The following is a 21,685-nucleotide window of genomic DNA, read 5'->3' as shown; positions in this document are numbered from 1 at the left end:
TTGTCTGTGTATTCAGTCCTGGCATTGCCTAATGCCTACTGTGGCTGACCATGGGGCTGGGCTGATGACACACTACAAGAGAGACAGACAGGTACAGACTGGCAGAATGAAATGTGTCTAGCCTTGTGTTATGCCGGCCTCATGAACCTCTGCTTCCAAAAGTAAAATACTTGGGAGAAACACAATGCTCAGTGAACTTCCTTGATAATTAAATCCTTTATACAGGGCTATGCGCCATCCCACTGGGCACACACTGGTTGAATCAACATTGTTTCCACGTCATTTCAATGAAATCTACGTGGAACTGAGGTGAAATAGATGTTGAATTCACATCTGTGCCCAGTTGTTTAGAAAGCAGATTACACATAGTGCTTAAAATTCTAACCGACCATGATGTCTCTGAAGCTGGAGACTCTTATCTCCCTCACTAACTTTAAGCATCAGTTGTCAGAGCACCTTACCGATCACTGCACATGTACACAGCCCATCTGAAATTAGCCCACCCAACTACCTCATCCCTATATTGTTATTTATTTTGCTCTTTTGCACCCCAGTATCTCTATTTGCACATAATCTCTTGCACATCTAGCATTCCAGTGTTAATACTAATTGTAATTATTTTGCACTATAGCCTATTTATTGCCTTACCTCCATAACTTGCTACATTTGCACACACTGTATATATATTTTCTGTTGTATTTTATGACCTTATGTTTTTTTTTACCCCATATGTAACTCTGTGTTGTTGTTTTTATCGCACTGCTTTGCTTTATCTTGGCCAGGTCGCAGTTGTAAATGAGAACTTGTTCTCAACTGGCTTACCTGGTTAAATAAAGGTGAAAAAAATAAAATAAAATGTAATCTAATGAACCTTGACAAACACAAGAAAGTACATAAAACCAATAGACACATTGACAAGAGAAAGATTGATTAAAGTTTCAGCCCCTGGTGGAGGGCTTTGAGGTATAGCCACTGAATAAGTCACAAACTGTATGATGTGGGTGGTAGAGAAAGAAACCTGAGCACCGGTAGCCATTTACCGGAGGCATGAGGATCTGACTCAACATGACCACATGAGCAATGTGATCAACAGTGTCAACAAGCATACTGCGTCACTTGACAAAATGTTAAGACACAGTTCCAGGAACTTCTTTCAGCAACATAGTCTGGCCCTCCTCTCAGTTCATTATGACTATTGTGAAATCTCAGAGCAGAACGTTCTGTACACTGCACTGAACTGTAAATCAAATAGTGTTAATGTTTTGAAATCACTGAATGTGAATACTGAAATTCAGGACAATCGTAAAATAGCCCACTGAATCAAGTTGAATCCCTAAGAACTCACAACAATAGGCTACATGAAACCGATATTCTCTTTTACTTTTATCAGAGATGTGTCAGTGAGCCTCCTAAATCTAAACATACTGCCTGGAGGCACCAGACCCCCAGTCAATCAATGTACTGCACTGGCAAATGAGCACATTGTCTGGGTCGACATCCTGTGCACTTTGGCTCTCTGATAATCGGGCCAGTGAGACTTATACTACCCATGGCTTTACAGAAACTGAATGACAAGGGGTTTAACCATGGGAGACCACCACAGATGGGTTACCATCTGCCTGTAGAGGAGGAGCCTCTCTATATTACTTGAATTGATGTCAATGAGATGGTAAAAAATAAAATGAATAAGCCGCTATACAATTTTTTAAAATCCAGATATTGCAACTAATAATTATATAAAAACACATACTCACATTTACAATAGCTCAGACACAAATAAATAGAATAGAAAAAACAAAATAAATATTGTATTTTTTTTTCAGACACTATTAGGAATTAGATAAAAGGCTTTATAACAATTCAAAGCGAGAGTGTGCAGTTTATGAATTCAGTCCAGGAATACAACACATAAATGCATAATGCATTTATTTCCCCCAGTAAACTGACGTTACATATTTATTTTCTTTAGGGATTGAAAAAAAAAAATATGTGGGGGAGTATTTGATGCGGTTTTACGTGAGATACAAAGGCTGGCAGCCCAGCAAATAAAGTCCCATCAACGCATGACGTAGATTACAGTCAGCATTCTTCTCACCGGTGCGAGGTTTGGCCCTGGAACGCACTGCTTTTTTTATTTAAGTATTTCCATTTAATCACGACCAAACAGGGTCCCCTCCTTCTATATTTTTATTTCTCATATTTGGAAACCACACAACCTACAAAACTGACGTTCCTTCGGTGAAGGTATGATCGTTAAATCTTGTCAGCATTTAACTTTAGGTTTGGCTAGCTAGCCGGTTAACGTTAACCGTTCTAAAATGGCTTCCGAATGTTAGCCTAGCTAGCTAGCCACTAGCGTTCCATGCAATGTGGCGTTTCGTGCGTATGCTAACTGGTTAGCAGGCTATAAGCTAACTAGCATTTTAACTACAATTTATCTCGACACATTAGCAGAAAATGGCGTCCTGCCATTGGGAATATACAACTAATATTAAGCACTTGCCACACAGAACCGGCATATTGTTATTTTCATTTAAAAGAACGATAGCAGCTACCTTGCTAGCTAATAAGCTTAGTAAATGTTGATATCGTATCACAAGACAGCTGACAATAATAATGTTGAAGGTGATATGACTGCTTGCTAACTAGCTAGCCAGCTAACGTAGCTAACTAATCCACCACATCCAACAGGTATTGAGGAAATGATGAGCTAGCTACCGGTAGCTTTAATTAGCTAACTAGTTAACGTTAGTTATTATTAATAAACTGATACCACGTTTGATCAAAACAGCCATGGGATGGCTAAGTTAACCATGACATTGATTCGGAATCTCAGCATTACAATGTACTTGTCAAATTGTGTCTAGCTAGGCAAGTTAGCTAAATGAGTCAGATATAGCTAGCTAGCCTAACGTTAGCTACTAGCCATTTACAACAAAGGATGTGTAGCTTCGAGTGAAACTAGCTAACGTTAGCTAGCTTTGTGCTGTATTCTAGCTCTATGCTGGAGCAGGAAGTGTATGCCATGCGTCAATGTATTCTTAATTTACTTTGTACTGTAAAAAGGCTTTTCTTTCTTCAGGTCGCTTTTGCCTACCCCCACCCTTTGAATATTATTATTTTCGTGAATTCATTGTTGTCAAGCCGCCAAAGTGGAGAGTGTGATTGCAGAAGGGGGTGCTTCTCGTTTCAGGTAAGATTGTAATTTGTTTCAGTCTAAATGCAACTTATTTCTCATGGGTCGTCGTTTTACTTCCTACTGATATCCTTGACATAGTGTAGAATAGATTATAGCTTTAATAGTCCTAACTATGTCCTTTTGTTCACATTATTCATCAAGTAAATAATATTTGTTCCACAGTGCTTCTTCGGGTGGGGGAGGAGGTAGGGGTGCCTCTCAACACCATCCCAAGACTGTCGGCAACAGGTACTATTCAAGCCATTTTACCACAACTTAATGTTACTCAAAACATTCTTACTTCAGATGTCACTAATGCTGTTGTTAATTGCAGCGAGTTCCTGGGGAAAGCCCCAGGATCTAGCGTTCAGAGATGGGTTCCTTCACGAAGCACTAGACGAGATGCCAATGCCTCCAATGAAAAAGAACGACATGATGCAATCTTCAGGAAAGTGAGAGGGTATGTATCCCTTAATAAATTGTGACAAAGACAAATATAATCTTGTAAGCTGGTTGCACCACATAGAAAAGCTATCCGATATCATTGGTTCATTTGCAAGTCTGCTGATTTCAGTGAATATGTGTTACAGTGGTGCTATTTTCTAACACAAGATAATGCCTTGTGTCTTCAAAATGAAGTATTTTTCATCTTATGTTTCCTATTCTTTCCATCCTCAGCATACTTAATAAACTGACCCCCGAGAAGTTTGACAAGCTATGCCTTGAGCTCCTGAATGTGGGCGTAGATTCAAAACTCGTCCTAAAAGGAGTAATCTTGCTGGTAATTTAAACATCTATTTCTCAGCTCTGTGTGCATTCATGTTTATTATTGATCGAGTGGAAAATGGCTATATTGTTCAGTGTACATCACCCCTTTTCAAACAGATTGTTGACAAAGCCCTTGAAGAGCCCAAGTATAGTTCGCTTTATGCACAGCTATGTCTGCGCTTGGCAGAGGACGCACCGAACTTTGACGGCCCATCGCCAGAGATCCAAACGTCACAAAAACAAAGCACCGTAAGCGTCTTTGTCATCCTCATCAAAAATTGATTACTACCATTATAGACAATGGTATCACAAGGTTAAACAACAATGTGATTAATCTCGTTTTGGTGTTTTCCCCCATCTAATCTTTTCATTTGGCAACAATGTGTGTTTTGCAGACATTCAGGAGACTTTTGATTTCTAAGCTTCAAGATGAATTTGAGAACCGTGCCAGAAATGTTGAAAGTGAGTAAACATTTGAAAAATGTGCCTATGTTCTGTGCCCTGTGTGGTTGACTGTGTTAACCGTTGCTCTTTTCTATTCCCTCAGTCTATGACAAACATGACAACCCTCTTACCTCTGAGGAAGAGGAGCAGCATGCCATTGCCAAGTTTAAGATGCTGGGCAATATCAAATTCATTGGGGAACTTGGCAAACTCGATCTTATCCATGAATCTATCCTTCATAAGTGCATCAAAACAGTAAGTCTAATACATTAGCACAGTTTTCATATAGTTAAACCATATGAAATGCATGTTAACTAATCTTGCGTCTTTTATTTCAGCTTTTGGAAAAGAAGAAGAGAGTCCAACTTAAGGATATGGGGGAAGATTTGGAGTGCCTCTGTCAGATAATGAGAACAGTGGGGCCTAGACTCGATCATGAAAAGGCTAGGGTAAGCATATACTCTTGAGTCATTTTATCTAGTATCTTAATATTATTTTCCATTTGGGCATGACTAATTGGTTTCTCTTGCAGTCTTTAATGGATCAGTACTTTGGCCGTATGAAATCCTTAATGAACAACAAGGACTTGCCGGCAAGGATTCGTTTCCTAGTGCAGGATTCAGTGGAGTTGCGAGAGAACAATTGGGTGGCTCGCAAAGCTTTTATCGATAATGGACCAAAGACGATGAACCAGATTCGTCAGGAAGCAGTAAAAGTTAGTTAACCATTCTTTGTGTTAAGTGCAGACAAATCTTATGAATCTGTAATGCCACGGCGTGTCTTAATACATGTCTGCTTTGTGTCTTGCAGGATTTGGGTGTTTTTATTCCACCAATGGCCCAGGGAATGAGGACTGACTTCTTTTTGGAGGGGCCCTTCATGCCTAGGATGAAACTTGACAGGGAAACTCTTGGAGGGTTGGCGGATATGTTTGGACAGATGCCAGGTACATCCATGACATGCTCTTGAGTAGTTTGAGCTTATTGCTGTCTCTCGAGTCCTGTTGTCCAACATTTAACGTGTGTCCTGGCTACTAGGGAGTGGAATCGGCACAGGCCCTGGAGTGATTCAGGACCGGTATTCGCCCACCATGGGCCGTCACCGCACCAACCCACTCTTCAACGGCCACAGTGGGCACACAGCCCCTGCTACCCAGTCTCAGTTCGAGATGGGAGGCAAGCCCTTCATCAAATCTAACCAGGTAAAAGTTGTACCCTTTACTAAAAGCAGTAGTTTTTTAGTGTTCTTGAACTGCTCAAATCTTGATGGATATGGCATTGCATCCAAAGTAATTTCAAACATTTCTCAGGGGCAGAATCCAATTTTCCAGAACCAGAATCACTCACAGCAACATCAGGCTCAGTCTAAGGACATGGCACCGCGTTTCATCAAGAAAGGATCGCTCAACGCTGATGAGGTACAACACCTGGTAGATACCCACTCTTTTAAACCACCGTTTGCACAGGCAACAAGCCAAAATACTTTAATGCAAGAGATGAGAACGATGCATAATACCCTCTATTCCCCCTCTTAGATCAGTCTAAGGCCAGCACAGTCATTCCTTCTCAACACAAACCAAGTGCCAAAGTTGCAGCCGCAGATACCAACAATGATTCCTCCAAGTGCTCAACCTCCACGCACTCAAACGCCACCACTGGGACAGGTAAAAACAAACACGCATACCGCTTTTATAGCATTCAGCTGGGGTTTATGCTTATCTAAAGTCTGTGCCCACTCTAAACGGTCTTATCATTTCTCAGCCTCCTCTACTTGGTCTGAAAACCAACCCTCCTCCAATTCAGGAAAAACCTCCAAAGACCACCAAGAAACCGCCTCCTGCAAAGGAAGAGTTGCTTAAGATGACCGTATGTTCCACTTCACTATCTCAGCCACTCTCTCAAGTTATACTTTTTGCCCCACAGAGGAAATTTGAAAGCTAACAGTCTTTGTCCATATTATATCTTATCAGGAGACCATAGTGACTGATTACCTGAACAGCAAAAACATTGATGAAGCTGTGAAAGGTGTAAGAGAGATGAAGGCTCCCAAACACTTCCTGCCTGAGATGTTGAGCAAGATCGTGATCTGTTCTCTTGACTGCCCAGACGAAGACAAGGAGCACGCCAGCACCTTGATCCACACACTCCGCACCGAGGGCCTTGTTACTGGGGAGAGCTTCATGCAGGTCAGTCTTCCAGTCATGGCAAAGGAAGAGCTTTTGTTGTAAGATATCAAAGGGTGTACTGTTCAGTGAATTTACTCACCACATGCCTCTTTATTTTTTAATTTTTTTAAAAAAAAAAATTTAATTTTTTTTTTTAAACAGGCTTTCCTCAGTGTTCTGGACCAGTGTCCCAAGATCGAAGTGGACGTTCCTCTTGTGAAGTCCTACCTGGCCCAGTTTGCGGCGCGAGCCATCATCGCAGAGCTGGTGAGCATGGATGAGCTAGCCCACCCTCTGGAGAACGGCACCCACTTCCCCCTCTTCCTGCTTTGTCTGCAACAGACTGCCAAGCTGAAGGACCGCGAGTGGCTCACTGATCTATTCCAGCAAAGCAAGGTCAACATGCAGAAGATGCTGCCTGGTATGTCAACATCTCCTCAAACCTTAGCCTAGAAAGCTCTCATGTTTTCACATTTGAACATGATTGTTGTGATTTTTACATTTGCCAAAACTCACATCTGCAGAAATCGACCAAAACAAGGATCGCATGCTGGAAATCTTGGAGGGCAAAGGCCTGAGCTTCTTATTCCCTCTCATGAAGCTGGAAAAGGAACTGCTGAAGCAGATCAAAGCAGACCCTTCTCCCCAGTCCATCTACAAGTGGATCAAGGACAATATCTCCCCCAAGCTCCACACTGACAAGGGCTTCGTCAACATCCTCATGACCAGGTATGGGGAAAGGGCCAATGCCCACATTGCGGAGTGGGTATGCATCTTGAGATGACTTATGTTAAGACTTGGTCTAAATCCCCCCCCCCCCCCCCCCCCCACCCAGTTTCTTGCAGTACATTGCCCAAGAGATAAATGCCAGTGAGGAAGAAGACCAGTTATCAGCCCCCACTAAAGAACAGCTGGACCAGGAGAAGCTGCTGCTGCTGGCCTTCAAGCCAGTGATGCAGAAGTTCCTGCATGATCACCAGGACCTGCAAGTCAGTGCCCTCTATGCACTGCAGGTCCACTGCAACGCTAACGCTTTCCCTAAAGGTACGTACGGGTCACAGGCCCAAATTATTACTTGGATCAATTTGAATGCAAACACATTTACCTCGAAGGGTCTTGTTTTTGTTCAAAACATGTTTTTAAATATAGATTATTTCTCTCTAGGCATGTTACTGCGCTATTTTGTCCACTTCTACGATATGGAAATCATTGAAGAAGAAGCCTTCCTTGCATGGAAAGAAGACATAACTCAAGAGTTTCCTGGAAAGGGAAAAGCATTATTCCAGGTAAATAGATTTATACTCCCAGATAATGTGTATTGCAACTCACACCATTGCAGGTGCATACCAAACTGGCTTTTTTTATTAGGCTATAAATGTATTACCCATGTCTGTGGTGCATCTCTGTTTTGGGCTCATTGTATGTTCTCTCTCCCTGTGAAGGTGAACCAGTGGCTGACCTGGCTGGAGACTGCTGAGGAAGAGGAGTCTGAGGAGGAAGCTGACTGAAGAACCAGCCAAAAGCCTTATGGTGCAAAAACGCTATTGATATAATACTGCTTTTTTTGTTTCCTTCCCCATCTCCCCTATCCCATTATGATATGCATACCTAACCACTGCAACATTTCATTCCGCTATCAAGTTTTTGGCCATGTTAAGCCAATGCATGTTACGTTTTTTTCCCCCTTTTTGGCTCTTTTCTAGCGCTTAAGCGTATAATGGTTTGCCATCTGTTTTAAGAGCCCCTTTTTAAGATCAATGGTATTAGCAGCTTTGAATCTAGACCTTGGTTTTTCTTCAAGACAATTGAATTGCAAGGGCCTTGTTCCTGCTGCTGAATTCTATGCTCTTTTTTTTTTTACCAATTAGCAACACTGTAGAGATGCACTTTGCTCAACGTCATACGTGAGTCGTTGCAATATTCACTCATCTCTTGATTGTTATAAAGAATCCTCAACTGTAATCATTGGTTACCATAACATTAATGGTTTATATTTGCTTGTGTTTCTACCTCCTCATTATGGGCTTCATGTGCTGGGTTTGAATTACTTCATGTCCCCAATTCAAATAAACGCTTAGTCTGGACTAATGCATAAGTCTGTAATAAAAACAACTTTTACTTGCACAATAATATCCTGATTGTAAGAATTCAAATTCAGCCCTTTTTTAAGTGCTTTTTGTGGATGTGTGGCACATCACCTGGGAGAGATGAAATTATGCGGCCTTGTTAATTTATCAACCCTCTTTGCTGTGTACCTCCCTCTGTATCTGTCAAACATTGTGATACTTGAATTCCTAATTTCTTTACAGGGAACTACCAAACAATGGGTGAGTTGGTTTTGCATGGCTCGGTGCCCCGGGTGGGTGGGGATTTCACTTAGGACCAATGGAATGGTCTAAAATTTGTTAACTAGCCCACCGGGGGCATCGGCCCATGCAAAACGAACTCACACATGGTCTGTTCTCATGCAACAATTTTTAAACTACGCAGAAGTGCAACATGAGTTTTTAACATGTTTTAATTGGTGAATAATAATTTGGTTTTATTACACTTTAACTCTGCCCCCCTCATGTGAAAATTTGAAGCCTGTTTGCCATAATGTCTGATCTAGATATTTATTGATAGTTTTTATGGAAAAAAAATTATTCTCAACTTATTATGATCTGATGAAATCACGAGGTATAACTCTATACAGTACAACTTTCTATAAGTGTTACAGAACCTTACAGTAAGTGTTAAGAATGTTCTTGTGTACCACTATTGCTTAACTTTCAAATAAAGTTAAACACTTGAGTTCACATAGACTTGTCCTGTGTAATATTTCATCAAGATTCAGGTATGTGTGAGCCCAAGAGGAGCAACAGTCCATTGAATATGTTTCACAACATGCTGTAACTACTGCATTAGTGCATGGTTGCTATGTATAACTCCCCAGTGGCCAAGGCAAGCTCTCAATAACACTTCCTCTGTTTCTTGGCAGGCCTCAGAGGAATGCCCAACAATTACAGATATTCCTGTTATCATGGACGTGAACTTTGTTTAGATTTTTGTTTATAATATGCCATTTAGCAGACGCTTTTATCCAAAGCGACTTAGTCATGTGTGCATACATTTTTACGTATGTTTAAGGAATTCTTGCCTTAATATAGCATTGTCACACCATTATTTATCAGGCCATTCCAATACTGAAAGGTTTTATTGCAATGGACTGATCCTTTTAGAGAACACATGATATGCATTTTGTAAGAAATTATGGTTAGAGATAAACTTGCTTATTGAAGTAGGTTGCAAAGGATGGATGTGAAGCAGCATTATGAAGTGGGTGGTTTGAGCCCTGAATGCTGACAGCTGTGGTATATCAGATTGTATACCATGGGTATGACAAAACATATTTTTCTGCTCTAATTACGTTGTTATCCAGTTTATAATTGCAAAAAGGCACCTCGGGGGTTTGTGGTATATGGCCAATATACCACAGCTAAGGGCTGTGTCCAGGCATTCCACGTTGTGTCGTGCGGAAGAACAGCACTTAGCCATGGACATTGGCCATATACCACTCCCCCTCGGGCATTATTGCTTAATTATAGTACTGTAGCATTTTTGGGGAAGACAGTTGTATGTTAATACAGCATGTCCACAGCTAAATAAGGCACTGGATCTTCAGTGTATTTAGTGGGCTGGGGGTATTCACCAGACTTTTGATGAGTATTTGCAATGCACTTTAGACTATAGCCAAGGCCTAGTTGTTCACTTTACTTATATAGTCCCATTTCCTTACGAGCTTTTATAATTCTTAGATTTAGCAGGTAGCTTAGTGGTTAAGAGCGTTGTGCCAGTAACCGAAAGGTCGCTGGTTCTAATCCCCGAGCCGACTAGGTGAAAAATCTGTCGATGTGCCCTTGAGCAAGGCACTTAACCCTAATTGCTCCTGTAAGTCGCTCTGGATAAGAGCGTCTGCTAAATGACTAAAATGTAAATGTAAATCTGCACTTAACAGAACTACACTGGTACCCATATTCAGAACCATGTTTATGCTACCAACACAGTGACAACTCTGAGCAAACCTCTACAACAGGGGTGTCAAACTCATTCCATTGAGGGCCTAGTTTCTGTTTTTTCCTTTCAATTAAGACCTAGACAACCAGGTGAGGGGAGTCCCTTACTAATCAAGTACAAGGGAGGAGCGAAAAGCCGCAGATACTCGGCCCTTCGTCAAATGAGTTTGACACGTGCTCTACAACATACGATCTTCAGAAAGGCTCGGTCAGCTCCGTCAGACATACCCTGAACTGGTGTTGTCAGTTCCAGAGGCTGGCCCCACAGACCTGACCTCTTCACAAACATGTGTTTGCCTCATCCACCCCACTGTGGTACCTCCAGAATGGGGCCATGTATTCCGAGTCTGGATGTGTCTCATATCTATAAATACATTTACAACTGCAACACCTAGGCCTGCCACCAGATTACTTAGCACTTCTTGTATCCATAGAGGACCTTAATTAAAAATGGCACATATTTACACTTTTAACTATTAAAGCTAAACTTGTAATATGGCATTTTATTCAGAAATATTTTTCTGAATGGCAGAGGCCATGTTGATACACAAACAAGGCAAATGCAGCCAAAACAATTGCGACACATTTACCCCATAATCAGAAGATAACTAAGTGTCAAGTTGTTTTCCAATGTCATACAAGCAGCTTCATCATCAGAAATGGAAAAAACCCACATATTTATTTTGTGTTTGTTTATTATCTACATATAATTTTTCCCATCTCTGGGCCGATTTACTAATATTCCATGACGTCACCTCTTCCAATCATTTTAAGGTACAAAATATATGGGTTACAGCTGTCAGACTACTTACAAGTCACATTTTCCATACATCATCAACAAAACAAAAGGACATGAGGTACAGCATCAATGTAAAAGTCTTAACAGTCTGGTGACCAAAAACGAGTAAAGACAACCCACATTATGGGCTACAAAGCTACACTGCATGTGCTCATTTCAATTTCAGGGTACAAACCAAGACGGAACAAAAAAGCCTCTACAAAAATTAATGTCAAAATAACCTCTTTTCTTTTCAGTAGGAAAAAATTCAGTTCTGAGATTGAAGCTTCAGTCGCTGTCAGAGCCAGAGCCGTGGTTTGAGGCCTTGTCGGCAGAGCCCTCTGGTTCTGATCCGTTGTCGGAGCGGTGTGGGGAGCCTGCCGGAGAGCCCGCCGGAGAGCCTGCTTCAGAGCCAGAGGCTGCGGCCGGTGAGCCTGGTCGGGACTCGTTGTCCGACCCAGAGCGGCTCCTCTTGCTCTCATTATCAGACTGCTCTGAGTCAGACTGCTGCTGCACTCTCTTCCTCTTCACTGGACGGTCGCTGCCTGAGTCGCTACCTGAGTTTCCGGAGCGTTGGGGGCTTCCAGCTTCGCTGCCAGAGCGGTTCCTGCCCCCGTCAGACTCACTGTCGGAGGCGATGCGCTTCTTGTGGCCGCCCTCATTATCAGAGCCTGAACCACTGTCTCTGGGGTTTCTGGGTGGTCAACAGACAAATAATCATAATGTATTAGTGTGTCACAAAACCCTTCTGAGTTGTATTTTCATGTAGCATTTCATGTACGAATGAGTTTATGCCCTCACCGGTCTTCAGCAATTTTCAGTCCATCCTCGTCTGATGAAGAGTCGGAGGACGAGATGATGGCCTTCGACTTGATCTTGCCTTTGAGAGACGGTGGCACAGGCTCAGCCTAGACAAAAACAGAACCGTTAAAACTCTGGGCATAAGGCTGGTCATTTGGGTTAAACAATACCATTAAAGGACAAAAAGACATTTAACTGACCTTCTGGAACTTCTTGCCGCCCGCTCTGGGTTTGCGTTGCTTTTTGGGCCGTGAGCCTCCCTCCTCATCATCACTGCCATCGTCACCCCCTTTGGTGGGTCTGAAATACACAGTCACAGCGCCACTCACACCAGGCCACTTTCCTACCCGTCACTACAAATAACACTTTCCACAGCAGTCTCACCTCCTCCTCTTCTTGCGGCCCTCCTCCTCACTCCCGCTGCCACCCTTCCTCTTCTTCCTCCTCCTCACTGGCAGGTCCTCATCAGAGCCATCGTTGACAAACTCATCAAAGTCACCCCCTTTCTTGCGCTGGGGAGAATGAAACAAACAAGAACAATGTATTCACACTGCACCCTAGAGCCTTTCTTTGAGATTCATATCGATCTGATGTGCCATTAGCTAATCATTGATCACCCCGGACCTCCACGTTGCACTAGCTGTTCTCTACACATTTGCACTCACTCGGCCGCCACCTTTCCTCTTCTCTTTCCTTTCCTCCTTCATTCCATCGGCGAAGGAGAGCAGACCCTTGGTCTTCTCCACGTACATGGCTCTCTGCTCCAGCAGCTTCTTCTGATCCTCTTCCTGCTTGGTTCTCTTCTCCTCCTGGTGGGGCAGCAGGAAGACAAGGTCAGTGGTTTAGAGTCACACCGTTATAAAGGAATACATTTACTGTGGACCAAAGAAACATGTTATTCAAGACATCACAGGTCTGTTTACTTAAATTGCTTATCCATTATGGTTTACAAGTACAGCATAGAAGAGGTGAGGGACTTGTGGAGATGTGACACCCCAGCCCACAGACAGACCTGTTCTTTATGCATCTGTTGGCGCAGGAAGTCCCTCTCCTGATCCTGCTTGGCCCGGATCTCCTTCTCCTCCTCGTCCTGCTTCCTGGCCCGAGCCACGTGGTACTGGGCCTGACTCAGCAGGTCAGAGCATTGCCTGCAACGACCCCACACAAACACAGCTCACAATCCAGGCTTAGCCCAACGTCTGACGGCTGGGCTCAGCTGTCATCCCTCTAAGTTCCTATGAGGTGTGATCTGAACTTTGGCTAAGAGTAGTTTATTGATTTACTGAAGGCTATGAAGTAATTACTGGCCTGAATTATTATTTTAGAGGGAAGATATTTGTTCAAACTGACCTGGCCTCAGTGGAGGCAAGCACTAGGTCGAACCTCATCTTGTCTCCTGCCTTGGCAAGGTAGCTGAAATACCTGAGACAAAAGAAAAGAGAAGATTAGGCTGAGAAAAGTGAAGGATTCTTTTACGAGAGGTGTTTGAGTTTAGGGCGTACCGGTGGGCCAGCTCCAGCTCTTTGACAGCACTGAGTACAGCCTTTAGGTTACTCTTCTCGTCCTTCAGCACCAGAGTGGCCAGCCTCTGCAGCACCAGGGCCACGTTGAACATCAGCACCGTGTCACTGGGGGCCACGTGACGCGCCTGGGGACACAGTCAGCCACACCAGTGAGTAACAGGTAGGGTTGCAATAAATTCCCTGGTTCCCCAGAAATCCTGGTTGGAGGATTCCGAATTTCCTGCTTATTCCCTTCTGATTCCGTGAATCCTCCATCCGGGATTTAGTGAAAAGTCAACTTTTAAGAGTTAACAGAATTTTGCAACCCTAGTAACACGACAATCACACAAGGGTCACCCTGTTTTCACATAAACAAGCTCAGCCAAATGAAGCCCAGCCATAGGGTTACTCAAAGGAATGAGAGACGTTTAATTTGACACAAATCTCACCTTCAGCAGAGTCTGTTTGCACTCCTGGAGTTTCCCGCATTTGAAGAGTGCCCGAGCAAGGTACAGCAGCACCTCCGTGTTCTGATGCTTGTAGAATTTCTTCAGACAGTTCTCGTACTAACACCACAAAGAGTGGATAAGACATTTTAAAAGTACAATACAGGAATATAAACCCCCCTGCAGTGTGTACTATGAGCCAGTACAGAGCCTTACCATCTGCACAGCGCTGATGTACTGTTTCTGCTCCACGTAGATGTGGGCCAGGTTGAGCCAGACGTCGCTGATATCAGCCGTGGCCTCTCTTACCTGGGCAAACACGTCACGGGCCTCACGGTAGTAGCCCTTATGGGCCAGGACGGCACCTGGACAGAAAAGACGGCAAACGGAGGTAAATACATGCTAATAGGTAAACACTCAGTCAAGTTTGAGTATTAAGCATTTATGGGAATACAATGAGTGAGAGAAGGCCAACAAACCTATGCCGTTGGCAGCGTAAAGGTTCTTGGAGTCGTTTCGTAGGACCTGTTTGTAAATGGCCAGGGCTCGATCCTGATGTCTCTTTTCCTGAGAGACACAACCACAGGCACAGACAGATGATGAAGGCACTGTTTCTGACAGTGATGATTTTCATGGCTCCACATCAAAACAATGAATATTTTGCCATACCTTCTCCCGGTCCCTGGTGGGCTGGTGCAGGGTCTGTAGCCACACGTTGCCCAGGGCCAGCATGGAGTAGGTGTCGTTCTGAGTGGACGGCTGCTTGAGGATACGCTCAAACTTCTTCTGACCCGGACCCCACTCCTGCTTGGCCAAGTGGAGATTCCCGATCAGGGACCAGGCGTCTGGGTGATCCTGATTGATCTGCAGAGCCTCTTTGAACCAGTCGGAAGCTTCATAGAAGTTTCCTTTGTCACGAGCCATTGCTCCAAGACGTAGGTAACCTGCAAGCAACAACAAAGGACCAATTGATACACACACGCACCCTAAAGAGACAGACATTAACCAAAAAGTATTGCGTGTCTTCAGTGCTTACAGTCGACGTAGTTGGGATGTTCTCTCAGGATGTTCTTGTAGAGTTTCTCCGCCTCGTGGAATTCGCACATGGCCTCGTAGAGCCTGGCTAGGTTGTAAGAGGTGGTGACAGAGATGGCGTTGTAGTAATGCTCGTCATGCTCGCCCTCAGCTTTGGCCCGCTCCAAAGAGGCCAGGAAGTATTTCTAAACATGGACAGACAAACATGACCAACCCTAAAATCAATTAATCTATTTATAGCTCTGTTGTGTCTACTAGGGTTGGGCGATGTCTGGAATGACACATCGTCCTGTCCAAACATCATTGATATACGATTGTATCGGTTTAAAAAAATCTGGGCGGGTTCGCGTTGCGCACGGAGGGGTCAGTCAAATGGGGCGGGAAGAACGCACTATAAAGGACGCATTGTTAGGCCTGAACTGTGTTAGGCCTAGTTCTTTTTTAAAATCTTGTCTAGGCTGTAGAATGATTTACAAAATTGGTAGGGCTATGTTTCTCTTGTTCATAAAAATACTCCGATATCAGTTAGCCTACCTTTTAAAAAGGAATATTATAGCCATATCAAGTGTAGTCTATAGTTATTTCATTAGGCTACTTTCCCGACAGTTTCAGACTTTTTTTTAAAAAGGACGTGACGGGATTTCACTATAGTACAGTCTGCCTTACTCCAAATCAGGGGGAAAAATGTGGCTCCTTGGTGGGAAAGAAAAGCCTGTCTTCGCCTGTTTGGCAGTTCTTCAGTTTCAGACCGAATGTTAAAGGTGAGCCAGCAGACCTGACCAAAGTCACTTGCAGAATATGTCAAAAGATAATCAGGGCAAAGGACGGACAGACTACAAACCTCCATCAACATTTCAAAGTCCATCATCCTGCTGAGTTCGTTACTCTGGGGCAGAAAAGGTGAACATGCTGGTGTTCCTTGGCAGAAACCTTTAGGTAGGCCTAAGACAAACTAGACCTAATGGTTCCTAATTATACATTTTTGTTTAATTTTTAAATGTAGCCTATATTCAAATGCATCTTACTCGAATGGCATAGACTATTCTAGCCTATCAAAGCTTGGTTTGGTTTTTGTTGCACTATTTTTTGTTATTTTCGTACTTATTTTGTTTAGGCTACTTTATTTATTTTGTAGGCATATATTTAGGATTTGTACAGTTCAATAGACAAGAGGCATATCCTAATAGGCCCATTCGTTTTTAGAATAAGCTAATGTTCATTCAAGTGTTATAAAGAATGTTAGGCTAAATAACTATTAGTTTTATCTGATTGTTGTTGACAATTTATTTTGCCTACACTTTGGTCAAGTAAAGCAGAAACGTCCCAGGTTAGTTTATGCTTCCTATTCCATTAGTCTATCTTGCAATTGTTTGTTCTTTCCCTCATTATTACTATACTAGGTGTTATTTAGGCTATTCACAACAACTTTCTGAGATGGAACTCCGTTAGGCCTATAGATTCATTCAATGGTTGTTCATGAAAGAGTAGGCTATGCCTAGGCCAACAAGTCACATTAAAATCGAATCGAATGGGGATTGGGTAGAAAAATGGAAATGAAGATGTTAAAACATTAAGCCAGACGGAGCGTCTGCTGCTAAAGGCCCATGATCATCCGACATTGGGTGAAAACACATTAGGCCCCATCTGACATTTTCCGCTGCACTTTCTACAATCTACATTGTTCTCTTGCATTATGTTAATATTCTGACTACCTCATATGTATTGAACATTTAGGCTATGGCAAATAGGGAATAGGCCATTTGGCATGTCCCCCTGCTGTGTGCTCACTGCGCCGTGCTGTCGTGCGCTGCCAGACTCCGGAGGTGCAGTCAAATTCAAATATGCTAAACCATCGTTTGTGACATCACGATGTCGTCACTATCGACGATGGCTGTCCAACATCGTCGATAGACGACACAATCGAAAATCACCCAACCCTCGGTGTCTACCATTACCACAAAGGCAAGTTCCGAAACTACAAATAACCATTCAAGTAGGTAATTGCTACAACATGCAATTACTAATTCTAGCCAGGTAGCTCTGCCATCCTCCTGAACTGTACCTTGGCCTCTCCCAGGTTGCCCAGTCTGAAGTGGAGAGCCCCCAGGTTGTTGAGGATCTCAGGGGGAACGTCGGCCTGGACCTTCTCCTGCAGGATGCGGGTGGCCGTGCCGTAGGCAGAGAGGGCGCCCTGGATGTCGGTCTGCTCCAGGATCTGGGCCAGCTCGATCCAGGCCTCCACGTCATCAGGGTACTGCTCAGTCACCTTCTTCAGATGACCCTGCAGAACACAAAGCCATTACATAATATTTATTTTAGCAATAGTACTGATTAACATCTACAGAGTTACAAGTGTAGAGATAATGCCACAGAGATCAGACAAACACTTATACTTCATGTGTGGTTCACCTGTGCATAGCTGTTTTACTTACTTTGGCAATGTCTCTCTTTTCCTGGTCATCTGAAGTAGCATAGAGAGAGCCCAGGATCTTCATGGTTTCATAGTTGTTGGGGTAGGCCTTTAGGACCTTTTCAAAGCACTGGGCGGCATTCTCCTTGTCTCTACGGTACACGTACATCTGCCCCAGGCCAAAGAAAGGCAGCACAAAGGTAGACGAGGCAAATTGGGTGGCCTGGTAGTAGTACTGGAAGGCCTGGTCATAGTCCTCCTGAAATACACAAGAAGGAGAGATGTCATGCCCATTCAATTAGAAAAGCAAGAGTCTTCCGAAAAATAAGCTGAGGCCTTAGCGCTTACCTGTACATGAAAGGAGCGGGCCAACTGGTAGCAGCTCTCAGCCTGCATCGCTTCCACCTCTGTGTTGTGAAAGGCATGGAGAGCCAGGTGCTGCACTTTACTGTAGTCCTGAAAATAAGAAAGTACAACAACGTGAATGATAAGGGAAACTCAGGTCAAGACATGCTACTATATGCCAGGAATAGGATGACAACCCTCTCACCTTTTTGAAGAAGAAGTGGTTAGCCAGGTGGTTGAGCACCATGGGGTTGCTGGGGTCGATGGTGTAAGCTCTGGAGAGGAGCTGCACTCCGTTCTTGATGGAGTCGGGCTCCTTGCTGTTGAGCTCCAGCACAGCCAAGCCCACAAGGGCTCCCACACACTTGGAGTTGAGCTCCAGGGCCCGGCCAAAGGCCAGACGGGCCTTCTCCAGCTTACTGAGCTTGACAAAGCAGTGGCCCATACCCAGCCTCACCTCGGCTGGTAAGAGAAATAGTGACAGTATGTTAGGAGAGACCAGGGATATTATTCATCTTAATATGACAGGTGCAAGTGAAATGCTTACCAGGACATCCAGGGTTTGTGCGTAGAGCCTTCTTGTAGTAGGCCAGTGCTCCCCTGTAATCCTTCTTATTGAAGGAGATGCAAGCTTTACCTGTTGAAATAAAATGTAGTGGTTAGGCCCTATTTCGAAGTGAACCTTTGTGGTCGTAATGGTAGATCTTTCCCTTTATGTTTTACTAACCAAGTAGAGCAGGGATGTTATTGGTAGACTGGTTCAAGACAAAGTGGAACTGAGCGTCAGCCTGGTCCATTTTGTCCCCCTCCAGAAGGCAGAAACAAGCTCTTCCCAACAAGTGGTTCTGTTACAAACAAAGAAATAGATTACACTAGGTTATTATTTTTTTGTGATGGGGAAATTAACTTTCACATTTTCCAATAATGGTTAAGCTGATTTTCTTACCTGGTCGTACATGATGATCTTGTCTGCCATGGTGTAGAGCAGTGTGGCCTGAGTGATGAGCTCCTTCTTAGCATCTTTGTTCTTCTCTTTACGTGCCTGCTGGACATAGTAGGCAGCCAGGGTGTCCAGACAGGTCATCTGGTCCTTCTCATGGTCTCTGTAGTCCAGGTTTCCATCGATACGGGCCGCTTCCAGCAGCTTGACAAAGTCCTCCGTCTTCGTCTGTTTGTAATACTCCAGCTAAAAGAAACATCTGTTTTTGTTTATTTTGGTGACACACAATCCATGAACAAACCATCAGTCAGTGGGAATGCAACTACATAACTCACCAGGGAGGATAGCCCATTTCCTAGACCAGAGTTCTGTATAACATTTAGCCACCTTGGGAGATATTTGCCGACCCGTACGGCAACGCTTTTCCCACGCCGGAGAGTATACCCGTGGTCGGTGGACAGTTCTGTTAAGGAAATTGTCGTTTGCGTCGCCAGACTGTGCCCAGGAAATAATTACATTCAATTGTTAGATGCTACCACCCCTCTCCAAATCAAAATTCCATGTTGTGTCTCGCTTGTGTGTTTCACACCTGTTTGTCTAGCTAATCAGCCTCACAATTGGGCAGCATGCTGCCGCAGACAGGTAGAAGAACAGAGTGTGTGCGCAAACATAGACATCTAACAATTTGATTAAATGATTTCCTTCACCGATGCATACGACAATTTCCTTATCAGAACCGTCCACGGATATACTCTCCGATGTGGGAAAAGTGTCTCCAAACAGGCACAGGTCGGCTAATATCTCACACAGACGGAATGTTACTGTTAAAATAACTGTATATGGCGGCGAGCCTGTAGGGCTACAGGGAGGAGTTACAGGTAACAGTAGAAATTACAATCTAACTGTTTTGATGCAACACTCATACAGAGTAATATGTGCAACTATCAATTCAACCATCTTTTTAAGGAATTTCCATACCAGTCTGTGTATTCATACTTACAGCAAGAGCAATCCATATGTGCAACTGTGTATGTTCCTGTTTCAGGATACTGATGACCTCATCTCCTTCTGGCAGCTGGTCGAAATCAAGCTCAATAACCTGCAGAACAAATAATTGATTCACTAACAAGACACAGGTCTATGTGAGCACCAGTTCGTACACATACAACATGACATTGTGACCTTTAACCTATGGCTAAAAAGCTTGATCAGAGGCTAAGTTATTTTATGAAATGTTTTGACTGGGGACAAGAAGTGGTTGCATTTGATTGGTTCCTGAGTCTTGTATCTCACGTTAACTAGTTAAGATTACTGAATGATCGGAAAGACAATATCACCTGTAGAAATAGACAACTTATAACTCAAACATGGGTTATGACCAATAATTTGCATGACTGATAGTAAAAATAAAAAATAAAACACTTATCCGAAGTTGTTAGCGATCTGGCTGACGTTAGTCAACAAACACAGGGCAATACTACGTTAGCCAACGTTAGTAGACTAGCAATAGCAATCCACGGTCAAACAAAGCAGCGTAGCTAGTCCTTACCTCGTCGGTGTCCCGTAAGGGAATTTCAATTGAACCCCGAGACATCTTGGCTGATGGAAATCCACGTCCCTACACCAATATATTCCCAAAATTTGTTCAGCGGTCTCGAGTATCTTCCTCCACTTCCGCCCTAGAACAAATACATGGGTGTTCACAAAACAATGTCCGGGTAGTACAACGAGCGACTGGTGGGATAATATGACCCACTGGTGTAATACCAGTAGCAAATAAAAATGTCCTCCTGACTAATACAGCTGTTGTTCTCTCTCTTCTTGGCAGGCTAAACTTCTTTAGACTGAAAGAGAAACATTCTGTATTTTCACAGTAGTATTTGTTGTATTTTCAAAAGTAGTATGTCTATTTGTTGTTTAGAAATCTGTAAATGTTTGTTAATAACAAAAGGTGGTATGTTCACTATTTTACCATGTGCAAAGTAGGGACCTAGAATTTGTACAGTATGCTGCACGCCAGAATGCCATTCCATTCAAGCCCGATAGTGGTCGTGTTCGAGAGCATCAAAACCGTGATGTATTAAGGGTACATTGTGTCTCTGATCTACAGATAATAAAAGACAAGAAAGGGAAGGACAGGACAGGACAATCAATCAATCAAATTTGATTGGTTGATTGATGATTGATTAAGGGAGGGAAAAGTAAGACATTAATAAAAGCTGTGATAATCCTCTGTGATGTGTTTCTGTGACCAGTGCCCAGTTCAGGTCTTCATTGACCCTGCCCTATCCTAAAGAATCTGATTGCATCTGTATAAAAAAACATCAACAAGCTGGTCCCGTGTAGCTCAGTTGGTAGAGCATGGCGTCTGCTAAATGACTTAAATGTAAAATGTGATTTCCTATTGGTTTATACGAAAGATGTTATGCAGATGATCTAGAATCATTTGATATGTTAAACTGACTAATGTTAATACAAAAAGTCCATTAACTGCGTTATTGTTTGCTGGCCTGAGCCAGCAATCAGTGGAGCTGAAGGGAGGGGGTGGGGTGTCAGCTGGTTTTGATGTGTGGCAGTGAATGATCAAAACAGGCAAAGGCTACACTCACTGAAGATCATCTTGAGGGTTTCCCACTGCAAACTGGCAGCAATAGAACTGTCTAAAATTAGATTGCATTTTTGACCAGTTTGTGTGATAAGATGTAGCTAGTTGTTATACGTTTTCATATGAACATTTTCTGCAGCTTTCAAAGGAATATTCCTCAACTGGGAGGTAATACTTTATTTGTATGTATTCTCACCGTTTTCTAACATATCTA

General features: G+C 43.2%; 2 protein-coding genes across 3 annotated transcripts; one reads left to right on the top strand and one right to left on the bottom strand.

The window, feature by feature from the left end:
- Positions 1 to 2,053: 2,053 nt before the first annotated feature.
- On the top strand, positions 2,054 to 9,352 carry LOC311128052 (eukaryotic translation initiation factor 4 gamma 2-like). 2 transcript variants are annotated; one of them, XM_084160001.1, is made up of 21 exons: positions 2,054 to 2,244; positions 3,083 to 3,193; positions 3,362 to 3,427; positions 3,513 to 3,638; positions 3,857 to 3,959; positions 4,064 to 4,195; positions 4,342 to 4,408; positions 4,494 to 4,645; positions 4,729 to 4,839; positions 4,923 to 5,105; positions 5,201 to 5,336; positions 5,428 to 5,591; positions 5,700 to 5,807; positions 5,925 to 6,053; positions 6,151 to 6,255; positions 6,360 to 6,575; positions 6,717 to 6,975; positions 7,079 to 7,283; positions 7,390 to 7,598; positions 7,719 to 7,840; positions 7,997 to 9,352. In XM_084160001.1, exons 8-21 carry the CDS (start codon positions 4,562 to 4,564, stop codon positions 8,060 to 8,062), a joined length of 2,097 nt encoding a protein of 698 aa, XP_084016127.1. In that variant the 5' UTR covers positions 2,054 to 2,244; positions 3,083 to 3,193; positions 3,362 to 3,427; positions 3,513 to 3,638; positions 3,857 to 3,959; positions 4,064 to 4,195; positions 4,342 to 4,408; positions 4,494 to 4,561; the 3' UTR covers positions 8,063 to 9,352. The 2 variants fall into 2 exon arrangements, with proteins under 2 accessions (XP_084016127.1, XP_084016126.1); XM_084160000.1 differs by having other exon boundaries at positions 2,076 to 2,244; positions 5,700 to 5,819.
- A 1,934-nt stretch (positions 9,353 to 11,286) lies between these two features.
- Positions 11,287 to 20,545, bottom strand: LOC311127944 (RNA polymerase-associated protein CTR9 homolog). Its single transcript, XM_084159844.1, has 22 exons — positions 20,416 to 20,545; positions 19,867 to 19,965; positions 18,873 to 19,112; positions 18,654 to 18,771; positions 18,474 to 18,563; positions 18,132 to 18,388; positions 17,930 to 18,037; positions 17,604 to 17,840; positions 17,234 to 17,452; positions 15,173 to 15,356; positions 14,806 to 15,080; positions 14,616 to 14,703; positions 14,353 to 14,501; positions 14,140 to 14,256; positions 13,691 to 13,836; positions 13,539 to 13,610; positions 13,201 to 13,336; positions 12,854 to 12,997; positions 12,573 to 12,700; positions 12,389 to 12,488; positions 12,189 to 12,295; positions 11,287 to 12,081 (listed from the first exon to the last, which is right to left on the bottom strand). Exons 1-22 carry the CDS (start codon positions 20,458 to 20,460, stop codon positions 11,676 to 11,678), a joined length of 3,465 nt encoding a protein of 1,154 aa, XP_084015970.1. The 5' UTR covers positions 20,461 to 20,545; the 3' UTR covers positions 11,287 to 11,675.
- Positions 20,546 to 21,685: the final 1,140 nt, after the last annotated feature.

Source organism: Coregonus lavaretus (assembly GCF_964263955.1).
Source record: "Coregonus lavaretus genome assembly, chromosome: 4".
In the NCBI taxonomy this organism is placed as follows: domain Eukaryota; kingdom Metazoa; phylum Chordata; class Actinopteri; order Salmoniformes; family Salmonidae; genus Coregonus; species Coregonus lavaretus.
The sequence above is the reverse complement of the archived record's forward strand: the minus strand, read 5'-3'. Positions and strand labels throughout refer to the sequence as shown.